At 43.7% G+C, this 16770-nt stretch overlaps 1 protein-coding gene across 2 annotated transcripts; it reads right to left on the bottom strand.

The window, feature by feature from the left end:
• Nucleotides 1-4091: 4091 nt before the first annotated feature.
• Nucleotides 4092-7559, bottom strand: LOC123783616 (T-cell surface glycoprotein CD1a-like). 2 transcript variants are annotated; one of them, XM_045784466.2, is made up of 6 exons: nt 7387-7559; nt 6639-6905; nt 5671-5949; nt 5193-5471; nt 4765-4855; nt 4092-4617 (listed from the first exon to the last, which is right to left on the bottom strand). In XM_045784466.2, the coding sequence occupies exons 1-6, from the start codon at nt 7445-7447 to the stop codon at nt 4521-4523; spliced, it is 1074 nt and encodes a 357-aa protein (XP_045640422.2). In that variant the 5' UTR covers nt 7448-7559; the 3' UTR covers nt 4092-4520. The 2 variants fall into 2 exon arrangements, with proteins under 2 accessions (XP_045640422.2, XP_045640423.2); XM_045784467.2 differs by having other exon boundaries at nt 6738-6905.
• Nucleotides 7560-16770: the final 9211 nt, after the last annotated feature.

Here is a 16770-nt window from a genome sequence, read left to right as displayed (position 1 = left end):
CCCTTGTATTAACAGCCTTCTTTTCTCTTGCTGGTTTTAAAATTCCCCTTTATCACTTTCACTTTGCCATTTTAATTAATATGTATATTGTTATGGACCTCCTTGGGTTGATTTTTTGGGGGGCCTCTCTGTCCCTCCTGATTCTGGATATCTGTTTCCTTCACCAGATTTGGGGAGTTTTCGGCCATTACTTCTTCAAATAATTTTTTCTTCCTTTTTCTACCGCTTCTACTGTGATGTGTAATGCAAATGTTTTTATGCTTGATGGTGTCACTGACTTCCCTAACTATTCATTTTGTACTTTTTTCCCTCTGTCTTCTGTTCAGCTTGACCACTCTCTAGTACCCTGTCTTCCAGGTCACTGATCTGTTGTTCTGCTTCCTCTATTCTATTGTTCATTCCATCAGTGCATTTTTAATTTCATTTATTGAGTACTTCATCACTGATCGGTTTTCTTTTATGCTTTCTATCTCTTTGTTGAGGATCTCACCGAGGTCCTCTACCCCTTTCTCAAGGCTAGTGAGTATCTTTATGACCATTACTTTAAATTCTCTACCTGGCATATTACTTATCTCCTTTTCTCTTAGTACTCTTGCTGTGATTTTGTCCTGTTCTTTTGCTTAAATGTATTCCTTTGTCTCCTCATTTTGTCTAAATCTCTGTGTCTGTTTCTGTGTGTTAGGAATATTAGGTACATCTCCTGTTGTTGAAAGAAGTGGTCCTACAAAGAAGAGGTTCTGGGGCCTCAGTCACCATTCCTGTGTAGCTACCTTTCTTTCTCCCCAGGGCAGGACTCATGTTGGAGTTGTATGGCCCATGTCAGGACTGCCTGTGAATTGCCAGGCTTGTGGCACTGCTTTGAATATACTTCCACCAAGAGCATGTGGAAAGGAGACGTCTGACAAAGAGAACTAGGATTGGAGGCACAGCGTTAGCAGGAATTGCACAGGTGTGTTGTTGGAGGCGTCCGTAGCTAGTGAGCACCCCAAGCCTGTGTCTCTTGCTGCCAACCAGGGCATCTGGCCCAGGAATGTCAAGGGCATCCTCCATCAGGGCCTGTGGTGAACCAACAACCAGGGCACGGGAAATGGGACTGTCCTCCTTCCCACAAGCAGGAGGGTCATCCCAGGCCCCAAAGCTCAAGCCCAGGCCATCTCAGGTAATCAACAGCCTCACACCAAGGCCACTCTGGACAACCTGCAGATGCCCTTAACTCTGTAACTCGATTATGAGGAGCCCAACAGAGCAGGGGAGGATGATCTCCTCTCCTTTGACAGAAGGGGCCCAGAGGCTGTGTAGGCTCCAGTGTTCTCCATCACTGTGGTAGAGCCTTGGGTAACCCTGGATGTGACAGGAGATAAATTGAATTCCTAATAGATATGGGAGTCTTTTTCTACCCTTATAAAACACTCAGGAGTCACATTTCAGTCCTTGACTCTCCTCACCCACGTAGACGGGCACCCAAAGAGAGGGCCTTTCAGTCTCCCTTTAATTTGTTCCAGTGAAAAGACATAGGGTGATGGGATAGATAAAAAAACAAGGCAGATTTCTACCCTGCCTACAAAAGACTCATTTCAGACCTAAAAGCACATGAGATTAAGGGGTGGAGAAGCAATCATCAAGCAAATGGATGTGAAATAAAAGCCAAGATAGCAATACATTTAACCACTCCTTTCCTGTTTTACCCAATTGCCCCTTTCCATTTCTGGGAAGGATATGATGATGAAGGTACAAACTAATCTTTGCCCTCCCCCCCACCCCCACTGGCATTGTTGTCCTCTGAGCCCTCTGCCCCTTCAAACAGCAAGATCTCTATATTTCAATAGGTGCCCCTCAGGTATGGGACACCTCCATTCCAGGACACTTTCTTTCAGTAACCCCTGTAAGGATACACCTTAAAGGTCCTCATTCCTTCCCCGGAAAATGCCAGTACCCTTATGTCCAGAGGCCAGACATGGACTACAGCCACCTACAAAAATTCTTAGTGACAGGACTTTTGTACCCCTGCAATTTGCTTTGTAAATCTTGGCAATAAAAAGTCCAATGGCTCATATAATACAGTACAGGACCCTAAGAGCTATCAACAAGGCTGTCATTTCTATTCACCTAACCATTATGCCCTCCTAAGACAGATCCCGTCAGACACAGTGCTAGATCTAAAAGATGCTTCCTTCTGCATCCCAGTGCCCTGGATTCCCAGTTCTTCCCTGCCTTTGAGTGGCAAAACCCCTCCACCGAGGTTACTCAACAGCTAACTTGGACTGTCCTCCCTCAGGGCCCTAGGGACAGTTCACATTCCTTTGGACAGGCCTTAGCCAAGGACTTCTCCACCCTTCAGCTCTTCAGAGGCAGTGTCTTACTTCAATATGCTGATGATTTACTTATCTGCAGCCCCAGGGAGAACACCTCAGACACAAATACCATCTTGGGGCTTTGGAGATTGGCCTCCTGGGGCTATAAGTTCTCCCCTTCAAAGGCCCAAATTTCCTCTCAGAACGTTCGATTTCTAGGATTAATATTAATTCTGGGGACTAAGAGCCTCTCTGACCACCATAAAGGTCTCGTTTTAACATGAAAACTCCCTCTACAAAGCTTCCCTCTACAGCTTCATTCCTTTTGGTATGGAGGTGTTTTGTCGAATATGGATACTCCAATTTGGATTAATAACAATGCTTCTTTGTGAAGCCCTGAAGGGACCTGAGGAGGAGTCTCTGGAGTGGGACCCTGCAATGACAGAACCTTCTGGGGGCCTCCAACACAAACTTGCAAGGGCCCCAGCAATGGACCTGCCAGACCTCCAGAAGCACTTTTCCTTATATGTGCATGAAAGAAGGGGAGTGGCTTTTGGAGTCTTGATCCAAATGCTGGGGCCTTCCCAACTCTTGTTCACATACTTGTCTAAGAATCTAGGTCCTGCGGCACAGGGATGGCCTCCCTGCCTCTGAGGACTGGTATCCATGGCCCTACTGATAGAAGAGGCCCCTAAATTAACCTTGGGACAAGGCATAACTGTTTATATACCCCAACTGGTATTAGACACCCTAAATTCTAGGGCATTTCTTTGGGTCTCCTAGACCACATTTACAAAATACCAAACGCTTTTATTAGAAACACCGGAACACTGTCTGTCCCTGGACTTCTGTCCTCCTCCATAGGAGCACTGCAGTGCCCACTGGGCTCCACATCGGCCAAGGTACAGACCTCTAAAATTCCAGTCGTTGAGACCCACTGATTGCAAAAACACAAAAATCAGCCCTTCTTGAGTTCTCAGGCATTGGCTTTGGGCAAGTGTTTTCCTTGTGTAATCCCCACCACACGCCTCTCTCTCTCTCTCTCTCTCTCACTCTGTGTGTGTGTGTGTGTCTCTCTCTCTCTCTCCTCTATCGGGGCTCCCTCTCATCCACATCATTCATGATCCATTTGTCCCCAAAGTCATGTCTCTGCACTTCCTACCTTCCGTGATGTGGCCTCTTCTCTGCCTCTAGCTGTGCCATCTGTTCTGTCAGTCCTCAAATTGATTTCTTGGGTACTCAGAATGACTTGATATTTACCTAGCTGTGTTTAGGGTCCAGGCAAGCTTGGGATCCTCCTCTTATGCCACCATGTTAACTCCTCCCTGCAGACCCTCTTGTTTCTTTTTCTGTTCTTTCCTTTAACATCTGGTGGTGAGAAGGCTTCAGATGTACCCTCCTGGCAAGTTTCTTCTACACAATTTCTCTGCCTTGTCGCACACATGTTTCATCTTCAGGCAGCTTCTCTGGTGCTGAAAATGGATTGTACTTGTTTCAGGCTTTATAACCTCACACCTTATCATCCAGAACAAGAGAAAGCATCTCATTCATTCTCCTGCCATCAACACCAATAATCAGGCAATAGGTCCAATCCTACAGATGTCTGCAGTTAAATAAGTGGAATGGTCACAGGCAAGGGTGTGTTTCTCCTCAGAGGCTCAGAGACATCAGCAAAGATCCAGAGGAGTGTGAATTCCCTCAGCCAGGTGATAAGACTTTTAACAAGAAGACCATCAACCATCTCAACTACTACAAACATGTCAGGAGGTAAAAGAAGAAGAAAAAGCTATAAATGTGGCATATATTCAACACAGATTTTTATTGAGGACATGTCCCATGCAGGTCAGATTCCTTGCCAAGGTTACAAGTATTAAAAAGACATGGACACTGTACTCAAGAAAAGAAAAGGGACATAACTGGGGGTGAGAAACAAGGGGTGGGAGGTGAAGCATAGATTTATGAAAGCTCAGCAAAAGGTGGTGAAAATTCTCACCAGGCAGACTGCTTCCACTTCTGAATCAGGGAGGACTCACTAGAGGAAGTGACTTCTGATGCCTGTGACCCACGGAGTGCTGGGACTTCATTTTACACTGAGTTAAATTTTGAGACTTAAGTTCGAGAACCAAGCCAGAACAAACAAATCGCCCTAAATTACACTGAGCTTATATTGACAAGTGATCGTTAAGCGGAACTGAAGGACAAAATTGCACACAGACAGTTGCAAGGACATCACCACTGAGCTGGGTTTAGGTAAGTACTGGAGGCTGGGCTGCTGGGCTCTCGCTCAGAACGGAGGTCAGTGCATGGACATCTCCAGTGTGTTTTCCTGGGAAGAACAGAGGAGGAGTCAGTCTGCAGCAGATGGAAGTAAGGACTGCAGAGGGGAAGAGCACTGGGAGCAGGAGGGCTGAGGACAGACTGAAAGGTGGGGAGACACATGGGAAAGAGCAGGAAGGTGGCTCCAGAGACGTACCAGCACTTCCAGAGCCACAGCGCCAGACCTGCCAGAAGCACCAGGGGCACTATCACCGCCAGGAAGACCAAGCCCATGGAGTGGGTCTGCTCTGTGGGTTTGGAGCACAGACGGTGTCATTTCTCATCCACCCCGGGTTGAACCGCACCTCCCTGGTCGTCCTTGCTCTTGTCACCCTCTGCCTCACCAACTGCCCTTCCTCCTCTCTCTTCTCCCATCCCACCTTAGAGATGGACCTTCACCCAACCCTTTGCATCCTCCCACATCTACAGGACACTCACCCTCAGCTCTTCCATTTCTTGGATTACTGAGTATTTTAGTCCTTTGTGGTCTGGAGTCCCTACAATCCCCAGTTTTTCATCTGGCTCTCCTGCTCTGCAGGAAAACCACACGCTCCCTTTCCCTACCAGGTCCCAGCTCTTTCTCACCCCAGTAGAGGACCATGTCCTGGCCTCCTAGACTGCTGTGTCTCACTCGGCACGACAGGCCAGCTGCCTCCCGGGCCGCCACGTCCAGGGTCACTCGGAGATACCACGTCCCATCAGCATGGGGCAGGACGTCGCCTCGCTGGATGCCCCGCTGCTCCTGCTCACCCCGCATCCACATCACCCACACGGGCTTGGGGTAGAAGCCAGAGACGTGGCACACCAGCAGCAGACGGCCGGGACCGGGACTGGGGCCAGCGGACAGCCAGGCCTCTGGCCTCACTGCAGACACAGGACAGGTATTCACAGACTGAGAGCGTAGGTCTTCACATCACTTTAGATAGACACAGCTTTCCACCTGTAGAAACCTGTCACCATATCCCCTCTCCCTCTTGGCTCCTTCTTATCCCGAATTTGAGGGAATTGTACAAATTTATGAGTGCAGAATAGAGAATTCTTGGAGGGAGAGACCAGGACTGACCTTGTTGCTGGAGATATGCCTTCCCTGCATCAAGAAGACCCAACAGGAACTGGGGGCAGGTGTCACTGAGGATCTTGTATAGTATTTCATTGAAAACATGATACTGATTGAATAGTGTGCAGACCTGCTGAGCTCTACTTCCTCCCTTTGGAGATGCCAACCATGATGTGTTCTGGAAATTAATGAGATCTGATCCTTGATAAGCAATCTGCGCAAAGCGTACTGATACTTCTCCAAAGTGGAAATCACAGCCTCCTGCGATCTGTACCTGGAAAGGATCTGGGGTAGAGAGACTATGAGTTAGAGGATAGGGGGAGGGAAAGAGATGAAATGACATGAATGCAAGCCATGATATTAGAAGCAGAGGGAGAAGGTCAGGGGATTGGAGGGAACGGAGCACAGTTTGGTTTGAGGGCAGGTTCACTCAAAGGGGAAGTGGTGGTGGATGGAGGCAGAGGAAGAGGTGAATGATAGAGGAAGGAACAAATGTTGGAGGAGAGAGATGAAGGGTGTGGGAAGAGGATAGGGAAGGGCACAGTGGGAGATCTGGGGTAAAAACAATCTAGGTTGAAGGGTTGCAGTGGGTACAGGGAACACATAGATGGAGTTCACTAATGGGATTGAATGGGAAGAAAAGTACAGTTCAAGGAGTCATCACAGAGTGAGGGAACAGAGGGTTTCTGGTTGCAGGCCAGGGAGAGGGATGGTGTCAGAAGACACCAGTTGGGGACAGGAGACCACAGCCTGTGGTCAATGAGAGGAGTAGGTAGTAGCAGAGGACAGGAAGCTTTTCAAGATTTGGGGTCTGGCTTCTACCCTCTGCATAGATGAGTGTGATTCGGAGTTATGATGGGGAGATGTGAGGTTCAAAAGCCAGTGGAGGTTCTTTCCTAGAGGAAGAAGGAACTCAAGAAGACACACACACACACCAGCCACCTCCAACCCACCCTGGAGGGAAGTGAACTCACATTCAAGCTGCCATTGTCTGACATGGTTATGAAAGATCTGAAGAAGCCTAATGGAATATGTATAGAATATCCTTTCTAGTTCCACAAGTGTCTCCTTACTGAAGTTGCCTTTGGACCAAGGCTGCAGGTAAGTGAAAGCGCCAGTCTTGCTGTCCCAGCCATGAGTCTGCAGCTCATCCAGCCAAGCTGAGCCTTGATTTTGTGTCCAGGAACGGTTGTAAAAGGATGAGGTCAGGATAATTTGGAAAAAAGTCGACTCCTGGAGAGCTGTGGGCAAAGAACAGATTGAGGAAGAGGAGGGCATTGGGAAGGAGACAGAATGGAGAAGAAGGTGCCAGGGTTGGGAACTAAAATGTGGAGGACAGGGAAGCCATAGTTGTCTCAGGAGATATGTGCTGCCCCAGAACCCTTGTCCCCACATACGTGCTGAGGAACTCACATCATGAACACATACACAGAGACACAAATACACACGTTACACACACAACCACACAGAGAGATGCACACATGCACACACATACACACATATACAAACAGGGAAATACAGGCACATACCCACACATGTACACACACATACACACACCAAGATGTACACAGACACCTACATACACACTTACACACACACACATGTTGAAACACACACAAGCACATGTTTACACATCACACACACACAAAGACTGGCACAAACACACACACACACACATGCACACTCACATGTGCACCCACAGGGCAGAGCCAGAGGTCTCACCATCTTCACTGTCACCACCTGGGAGGAGAACCACGAACAACACAAGTTGCAGGAACAGCATCGTATCTGCAGATGTTCTCTCTTTCTCTGACAAAGTCAGCCTTTGATGGTTGTTCTAGCAAACCTACCCACACACAGCACCTCTCCTCTGACTTTCTTCTCAACACACCAGCCTTTCCTGATTCTCTGTCACAATGCAAATGTGCTCCTCCCTCAACCCTGGACACCTACTCAGACTCTCACTTCCCCTCTTGGTCTGACTCTCCTTTCTTGTTTCCAGCTTCTCCTTGTCACCAGCTTCCATCCTGCTCCCTGTCCCCTAATTCAGAACAAATCCTGTGTGGCATAGAAAAGTCACCCCACCTCTCAGGCCTTTCCTTCTCTGGATAGTAACACATGAAAACACACAGGTCCCTGCACCCAGCACTGGAACCTGCTGTCACTCTGTCCTTCCTGCCCTTGTGACGCCTCCCATGTATTTTCTTCCCCATCTCACTCCCACCCCAGTCATTCACATCTGACTTCTCACTGCTTGTGTTAAAAAAAACAAAATCAACCAGCTATATTTGAATATCCAGTTGTTTTTATTAAGTGATTCAAGAATGGGGCAGCACTCCATCTGGCAGGTATAGAGGAACTCTGAGGAGATGTATAAATGGGAAGATTTTATAGGAAGGATGTTGACAGAAGAGATAGGAGTGTTTCAGGGAAGGTCACCTCCCCTTAATTGGGAGATCAGGGGTGTTATCATGCAGATGACCTCCCCTCCTTGCAGGTGGAGAGGGCCCATGTGACAGAGTACTTCACTGGTGCTGACCAGAGAATTCTCACTGACAGGTGAACATTTCTAGGGGAAGTGGTAACTGTAGTTAGGTTAGGGATTAAGCAAGTTTTGGGTACTTGACCTGGCCTGAGGTGCCATTTTGGGCCAACTGGTCTCTTTAACAGTTGCTCTATTTGCTTGTCCAGACTCCCCCATGATTGCCTGTGTAACAGAACCAGCAACCACCAGTTCACCATGATTCTTAGGGAGGAACCAGTAGCCATCACAGAGACCATAGGACATTGAAACATCTGCAGAATACTCCTTCATTCTGACTTGGATTCATATATACTCACTCACCGAGCAGTCACTTAGCATCTGCCTGGATGCAAGCACCGTGCTACACTCATGAAAATAGTTTTCACGATGCCATCACTTTACGCAAGGAGCTTTTAATTCTACTTGGGAAGAAAAACACATAAACCAAGATCTATCTATTCTGGTGTGCTGAGTTACTTTTTCTTTGTTGGTTGGCTGATTTTAAGTTCTAGTACCCTTAACATACAGTGTTATATTAGTTTCAGGGGTACAGTATAAGGACTCTACAATCCTATACATTACTCAGTGCTCATCAATATGACTGTAATGCTAATCCCCTTCACCTGTTTCCCCCATCCCCCCACCCACATCCCCTCTGGGAACCAGCAGTGTGTTCTCTATAGATCAGATTCTGTTTTTACCCTTGTCACTTTTTTTCTTTGTTCATTTTGGGTTTTTTCTCAAATTCCACATATGAAGAAATCATATGGTATTTTTCTTTCCCTGACTGATTATTTCACTTACCATCATACTCTAGCTCCATCCATGTTGTTGCAAATAGTAGAATTTCAGCCATTATTGTGCCTGAGTAATATTCCTTTGTGGGTACATACCACACTTTTTTTTTCCATATTCCTCTCTCTATTGGCACTCGTGTTGCTTCCATACATGGAGTATCGTAAATACTGCTGCAGTAAACATTGGGGTGCATGTTTCCTTTCATTTTAGTGTTTTCACGTTTTGGGGGTAAATATCCAGTAGTAGGATTATTGGGTCATAGGATAATTTTGTTTTTAATTTTTTGAGGAACCTCCATACTGCTTTCTATCATGGCTGTACCAGTTTGCATTCCCACCAAGTGTACAGGAGTTCCCTTTACACCACTTTCTCTACAACACTTGTTTCTTGTGTGTTTTTGAATTTAACCAATGTGACAGGTGTGAGCTGATATCTCATTGTGGTTAGGATTTGCATTTCCCTGATGGTGAGTGATGTTGAGCATTTTTTCCTGTGTCCATTGGCTATCTGGATGTCTTCTTTAGAGAAATGTCTACTCATGTCTTCTACCCATTTTTAATTGGATTATTTGTATTTTGGTGTTGAGTTGTCCAAGTTCTTTATATATTTTTGATACTAACCTTTTATCAGGTATGTTATTAGGATATATCTACTCACATTCAGTAGACTGTCCAATAGTTTTGTTAACTTTTTCCTTTGCTGTGCAAAAGCTTTTTATCTTGAGGAAGTCCCAATAGTTCATCTTTGCTTTTGTTTCTCATGCCTTTGGAGATGTGTCTAGCAAGCAGTTGCTGCGGCCAAGGTCAAAGCGGTGCTGCCTGTGTTCTCCTAAAGAATTTTGCTGGATTCCTGTCTCATATTTAGGTCTTTCATACATTTTGAGTTTATTTTTGTGTATGTTGTGAGAAAATGGTCCAGTTTCATTCTTCTGCATGTAGCTGTCCAATTTTCCCAACACCATTTGCTGAAGAGACTGTCTTTTTACCATTGGATAGTCTTTCCTGCTTTGTTGAAAACCAGTTGACCATAGAGTTGAGAGTCCATTTCTGGGTTGTCTATTCTGTTCTATTGATCTCTGTGTCTGTTTTAGTGCCCATACCATACCATCTTAATAGCTTTGTAATACAGCTTGAAGTCTGGAATTATGATGCCACCAGCTTTGGATTCCTTTTTCAACATTCCTTTGGTTATTCAGGGTCTTTTCTGGTTCCATACAAATTTTAGGATTATTTGTTCCAGCTCCGTGAATAATGTTCATGGTATTTTAATAGGGATTGCACTGAAAGTGTAGATTACTCTGGGCAGCTTTGATGTTTTCACAATATTTTTTCTTCCATTCAATGAGAATGTAATGTTTTTTCATTTCTTTGTGTCTTCCTCAATTTCTTTCTTAAGTGTTCTATAGTTTTCAGAGCACAGATCTTTTACCCCTATGGTTAGGTTTATTCCTAGGTATCTTGTGGGTTTTGATGGAATTGTAAATGCACTGATTCCTTGATTTCTCTATATTCTCCCTTATCATTAGTGTATAGAAATGCAGCTGATTTCTGTGCACTGATTTTATATCCTGCCACTTTGCTGAATTCCTGTATGAGTTCTAGCGATTTTTGAGTAGCGTCTTTTGGGTTTTCAACATAGAATATCATATCATCTGTGAAGAGGGAGAGTTTGACTTCTTCTCTGCCAATTTGGATGCTTTTTATTTCCTTTTGTTGTCTGATTGGTGAAGTTAGGACTTCCAGTACTATGTTGAACAGCAGTGGTAAGAGTAGACATGCCTGTCATGTTCCTGACTTTAGGGGGAAAGCTCTCAGTTCTTCCCTGTTGAGGATGATATTTGCTGTGGGTTTTTCATATATGGTATTTAATATCATTTCATATATGATATTGAGGTATGTTCCCTCTATCCCTACACTGCAGAGAGTTTTTATCAAGAAAGAATGCTGTATTTTGTCAAATGTTTTTCTGCATCCATTGAGAGGATCATATGGCTCTTGTGCTTTCTTTTATCAATGTGGTGTATCACATTGATCAATCTGTGGATGTTGAACCACTCTTGCAGCCCAGGAATAAATCCCGCTCGGTTGTCGTGAATAATCTGTTTCATATACTGTTGGATCCTATTATCTAGTATCTCTTTGAAAATAGTCACATCCATGTTCATCAGGGATATTGGTCTGTAATTCTCTCCTTTTTTGGTGGGGTCTCTGCCAGGTTTTGGGATCAAGGTAATTCTGGCTTCATAGAATGAGTTTGGAAGTTTTCCTTCCATTTCTATTTTTTGAAACAGCTTTGGAAGAATAGGTATTATTTCTTCTTTAAATGTTTGGTAGAACTCCACTGGGAGACCATCTGGCCCTGGACTCTTGTTTGTTGGGAAATTTTTGATTCCTGTTTCAATTTCTTTGCTGGTTATGGGTCTGTTCAGGTTTTCCATTTCTTCCTGTTTCAGTGTTTATAGTTTATATGTTTCTAGGAATGCATCGATTTCTTCCAGATTGCCTAATTTGTTGGCACATAATTGCTCATAATATTATTTTATAGTTGTATTTTTCAGCGTTGGTTATGATCACTCCTCTTTCATTTATGATTTTATTTATCTGGGTCCTTTCTCTTTTCTTTTTGATATATCTGGCTAGGGGTTTATCAATCTTATTAATTCTTTCAAAGAACAAGCTTCTAGTTTGGTTGATCTATGCTACTGTTATTTTGACTTCTATATCATTAATTTCTGCTCTAATCTTTATTATTTTTCTTCTCCTGTTGAATTTAGGCTCTATTTGCTGGTTGTTTTTTTTTCCAACTCCATTAGGTGTAAGGTTAGGTTGTATATTTGAGACTTTTCTCATTTCTTGAGAAAGGCCTGTATTGCTCTCTACTTCCCTCTTAGGACCACCTTTGCTGCCTCCCAAAGTTCTGAACTATCATGTTTCAATCTTCATTTGTTTCTATGTATTTTTTAAGTTCTTTTTTAATTTCCTGGTTGACCTATTCATTCTTTAGTAGGATGTTCTTTAACTTCCATGCATTTGTGTTCCATCCAAATTTTCTCCTGTGATTGAGTTCAAGTTTAAAGCATTGTGGTCTGAAATATGCATGGTATAATCTCAATCTTTTGGTACCAGATGAGACCTGATTTGTGACCCAGTATGTGATCTATTCTGGAGAATGTTCCATGTGCACTCGAGAAGAATGTGTATTCTATGACTTTAGGATGAAATGCTCTGAATATATTTCTGAGATCTATCTGTTCCAGTGTGTCATTCAAAGCCCTTGTTTCCTTGTTGATCTTCTGCTTGGATGATCTGTCCATTACTGTGACTGGGGTGTTAAAGTCCTCTCCTGAGGAGGGGCAAGATGGCGGAGGAGTGGGGGGCTCCGTTTCAACTGGTCCCCTGAATTTAGCTGAATATCTACCAAGCCAGTCTGAACACCCACAAATCAGCCTGAGATGTAAGATTATCTGTCCGGATCTCTTCAGGGGCAGAGGATCGTCAGTTGAGAGTAGGAAGGACAGAGTTGTGATCGCACGGACAGATATCGGAGGATAAACAGAATGGGGATGGAACCACCAGAAGCTAGCCACTAGGAAGTAATATGATACCCCAGTGAAAAAGCATCCTGCACCTGGGGACCAGTGATAGCTTGGAGAGCGGTGGCAGAGGGACAGGAAGGGCCTGATAACATTGCTCAAACAGAATCTGGGAGCCTAAGGGGCAAACGCGGGGATGAGGGCAGCCACTTGCACAGACCCGGGGCGCCGGCTGCCGCAGCACTGCCTGCACCCACCCAGACTGTGATCGCTCTTGGTTTTGGAGGCACAGGGGGCAGAGACAAGCAGGAGTCTGGGTCAATGACTACTGAGAGGGTCACTGGGGGCGTGCACCGCCTGTGGGAGGGCACTTACAGAGGGGGAGACTGTGTTCTGGAGGGTTCAGAGAGGAGCAGACTGTGGCTTCTCACCTCTGGGACGGAGGTCTAGGAGTGGACATTTTCCTTTGCTCTGACCCTCTGAAAAGGCATGAAAAGCCGCCAGAGAACAAAAGTCCAAAACGCCATTTTCCACGGAGCCCAGCCCCTTGATACGGGCAGGGCAACTCTGCCCAAGCAGAGTTGCCTGAAAAACAACAGGCAGGCTCCTCCCCCAGAAGACAAGCTGGAAGAACAGGAGGATGACAACCCGAAGGTCCCCATAAAACTGTAAAACTCCAACCAGAGGACTATAGTATATTGAGCTCCTGGTGTTGCCTCACAGCCTATGTATTTCTTAGATATAACTTTTTAAAAAAATTCTTCTTCATGTTTCATCTCTGTTTTTCTCTTTTTACATACTTATCATTTCAACTAGAGGTTTAATACAACATATTCCATAGTAAGTTTTTAACTTGTACCTTTTCACGTCTTTATTTTTTTCTTTAGATAGATAGATAGATAGATAGATAGATAGATAGATATAGATAGAAGCATCAATGTAGTCTTTTTTCCCCTATTCAATACTACCTTTACATATTTACCAGTTTTAATTTCCCTGTAACTCTGGGAAGTAGGGTTCTCTAACAAAGAGAACAAATTACACCCAGGAAGACCTGAAACACCCTACCTTACCCACATTGAGAGATTATAGCCCCCTTCCCTCTCCCCCATTCTTGTTCTGAACTTTATAAATCTCATTCTTGGGTTTCATTTTGGCTGGGGTGCACCTTTCCTGGATTCTGGTTGATATTTTTGACTCTACACTCCCTCAACCGCCCCTCAACAAAATGAATAGGAGGAGGAACTCCCAACAAAGAAAAGAACCAGAGACAATGGCCTCTCCCTTAGACCTAATAGATATGGATATAAGCAAGACGTCAGAAATAGACTTCAGGGTAACAAATATGAGGACAATAGCTAGGCTTGAGAAAACCATTAATGGCAACATAGAAACTCTAAGGGTAGAAATGAGAGCTAATCAGGCCAAACTTAATGCTATGAATGAAATGCAGTCTAAACTAGATACTCTAACAGCCCGGGTAAATGAGGCAGAAAATGAATTAGTGATCTAGAGTATAAACTGATAGAGAGGAAGGAACAGGAGGAGGCCTGGGGGGAAAAAACAGTTTAAAATCCATGAGAATAGACTTGAAGAAATCAACGACATCATGAAATATTCCACTGTCAGAATTATTGGGATCCCTGAGGAGGTGGAGAGAGAGGACTAGAAGATATATTTGAGCAAATTGTAGCTGAGAATTCCCTAATCTGGGGAATGAAATAAGCATTCGTGTCCTAGAGGCAGAGAGGACTCCTCCCAAGATCAAGGAGAACAGACCAATGCCTCAGCATGTAATAGTAAAACTCGCAAATCTTAGAACCAAGGAAGCCATCCTAAGGGCAGTTAGGGGGAAGAGATTCTTTATGTACAGAGGGAGGAACATCAGAATATGTCAGACCTGTCCAGATAGACCTGGCAAGCCAGAAAGGGCTGGCAAAACATATTCAGGGTGCTAAATGAGAAGAACATGCAGCCAAGAATACTTTATCCAGCAAGGCTGTCATTCAGAATGGATGGAGAGATAATGAGCATCCAGGACTGGGAGAAACTGAAAGAATATGTGACCACCAAGCCAGCCCTGCAAGAAATATTAAGGGGGATTCTATAAAAGAGGAAAGACCCCAAGAGTAATATGGACCAGAAATTTACAGAGACAATACATAGAAACAGGAACTGTACAGACAATAAGATGGCAACAAACACATAACTTTCAGTAGTAACCCTTAACTTGAACAACTGAAGTGCTCCCATGAAATGACACAGGGTTGCAGATTGGATACAAAGACAGGACTCATCCATATGCTGTCTACAAGGGACTCATCCATATGCTGTCTACAAGAGACTCATTTTGAACCTAAAGACACCTCCAGACTGAAAGTGGGGGGATGGAGAAAAATTTTTCATGCCAACAGACCTCAAGAAAGCTGTGGTAGCAATTCTTATATTGGACAAATTAGAATTTAAACCAAAGACTGTAAAAACAGATCCAGAGGGACACTATATCATTCTTAAAGGATCTATCCAACAAGAAAATCTAACAATTGTAAATATCTATGTCCCCAACATGGGAGCATCCAACTACATAAGCCAGCTGTTAAGCAAAATAAAGAATCAGATTGACAATAATACGTTAATAGTAGGAGATTTTAACACTCCACTCTCAGCACTAGACAGATCATCTAAACAGAAGATCAGCAAAGAAACAAGAGCTTTGAATGACGCATTGGACCGGATGGACTTCGTAGATATATACAGAACATTCCACCCTAAAACAACATAATACTCATTCTTCTCAAATGCACATGGAACTTTCTCCAAATTAGACTACATACTGGGTCACAAATCAGGTCTCAGCCAACAACAAAAGATTGAGATTATGCCCTGCATGGTATCAGACCACAATGCCTTGAAACTGGAATTCAATCACAAGAAAAAAATTTGAAGGAATTCAAACACTTGGAAGTTTAAGAGCATCCTGCTAAAGAATGAATGGGTCAACCAGGAAGTTAAAGAAGAACTTAAACAATTCATGGAAACGAGTGAGAATGTAAACGCATTGGTCCAAAACCCATGGGACACTGCAAAGGTGGTCCTAAGGGGGAAATACATAGCCATCCAAGCCTCTTTCAAAAAAATTTAGAAAAATCCCAAATGCACATGCTAACCCTACACCTAAAGGAGCTGGAGAAAGAACAGCAAATAAAACCTAAACCCAGCAGGAGAGGAGAAATAATAAAGATTAGAGCAGAGATCAGTGAAATAGAAACCAGAAAAAACAGTAAAACAGATCAACAAATCTAGAAGCTGGTTCTTTGAAAGAGTTAATAAGATCGATAAACCACTGGCCAAACTTACCCAAAAGAAAAGAGAAAGGACCCAAATTAATAAAACCATGAATGAAAGGGGAGAGATCATGACTAACACCAAGGAAATAGAAACAATGATTAGAAATGATTACCAGCAACTATATGCCAACAAATTAAGCAACCTGGAAGAATTGGACGCCTTCCTGGAAACTTACAAACTACCAAGACTGAAACAAGAAGAAATAGACAATCTCAATAGATGAATAACCAATAATGAAATTGAAGCAGTAATCAAAGACCTCCCAAAAAACAAAAGTACAGGGCCAGATGGCTTCCCAGGGGAATTCTAACAAACATGCAAAGAAGAAATAATACCTATTCTCCTGAAGCTGTTCCAAAACAAAACAAAACAAAACAAACAAACAAAACCAGAAGGAAAACTTCCAAACTCCTTCTATGAGGTGAGCATTACCCTGATCCCAAAACCAGGCAAAGACTCCATCAAAAAAGGAGAATTACAGACCCATATCCCTGATGAACATGGATGAGAAAATAATCAATAAGATCCTAGCTAATAGGATCCAACAGTACATTAAAAGGATTATTCACAACCAAGTGGGTTTTATGCCTGGGATGCAAGGGTGGTTCAACATTCACTAATCAATCAAAGTGGTAGAGCACATCAATAAAAGAAAAGACAAGAACCATATAATCCTCTCAATTGATGCAGAAAAAGAATTTGACAAAATACAACCTCCTCCATTGCTGAATTTTAATCAGCAGAATTAAAATTCTTCAGAGTATAGGGATAGAAGGAACATTCCTCAATATCATAAAAACCACCTATGAAAAGCCCACAGCAGATATCATTATCAATGGGGAAAGCTGAGAGCCTTTCCCTTAAGATCAGGAACACAACAGTGATGGCCGCTCTCGCCACTATT

This window comes from Ursus americanus, chromosome 2 (genome assembly GCF_024610735.1).
Source record: "Ursus americanus isolate L20-20 chromosome 2, mUrsAme1.1.p, whole genome shotgun sequence".
Taxonomy (NCBI): domain Eukaryota; kingdom Metazoa; phylum Chordata; class Mammalia; order Carnivora; family Ursidae; genus Ursus; species Ursus americanus.
This window is presented reverse-complemented; position numbering and strand designations above follow the sequence as displayed.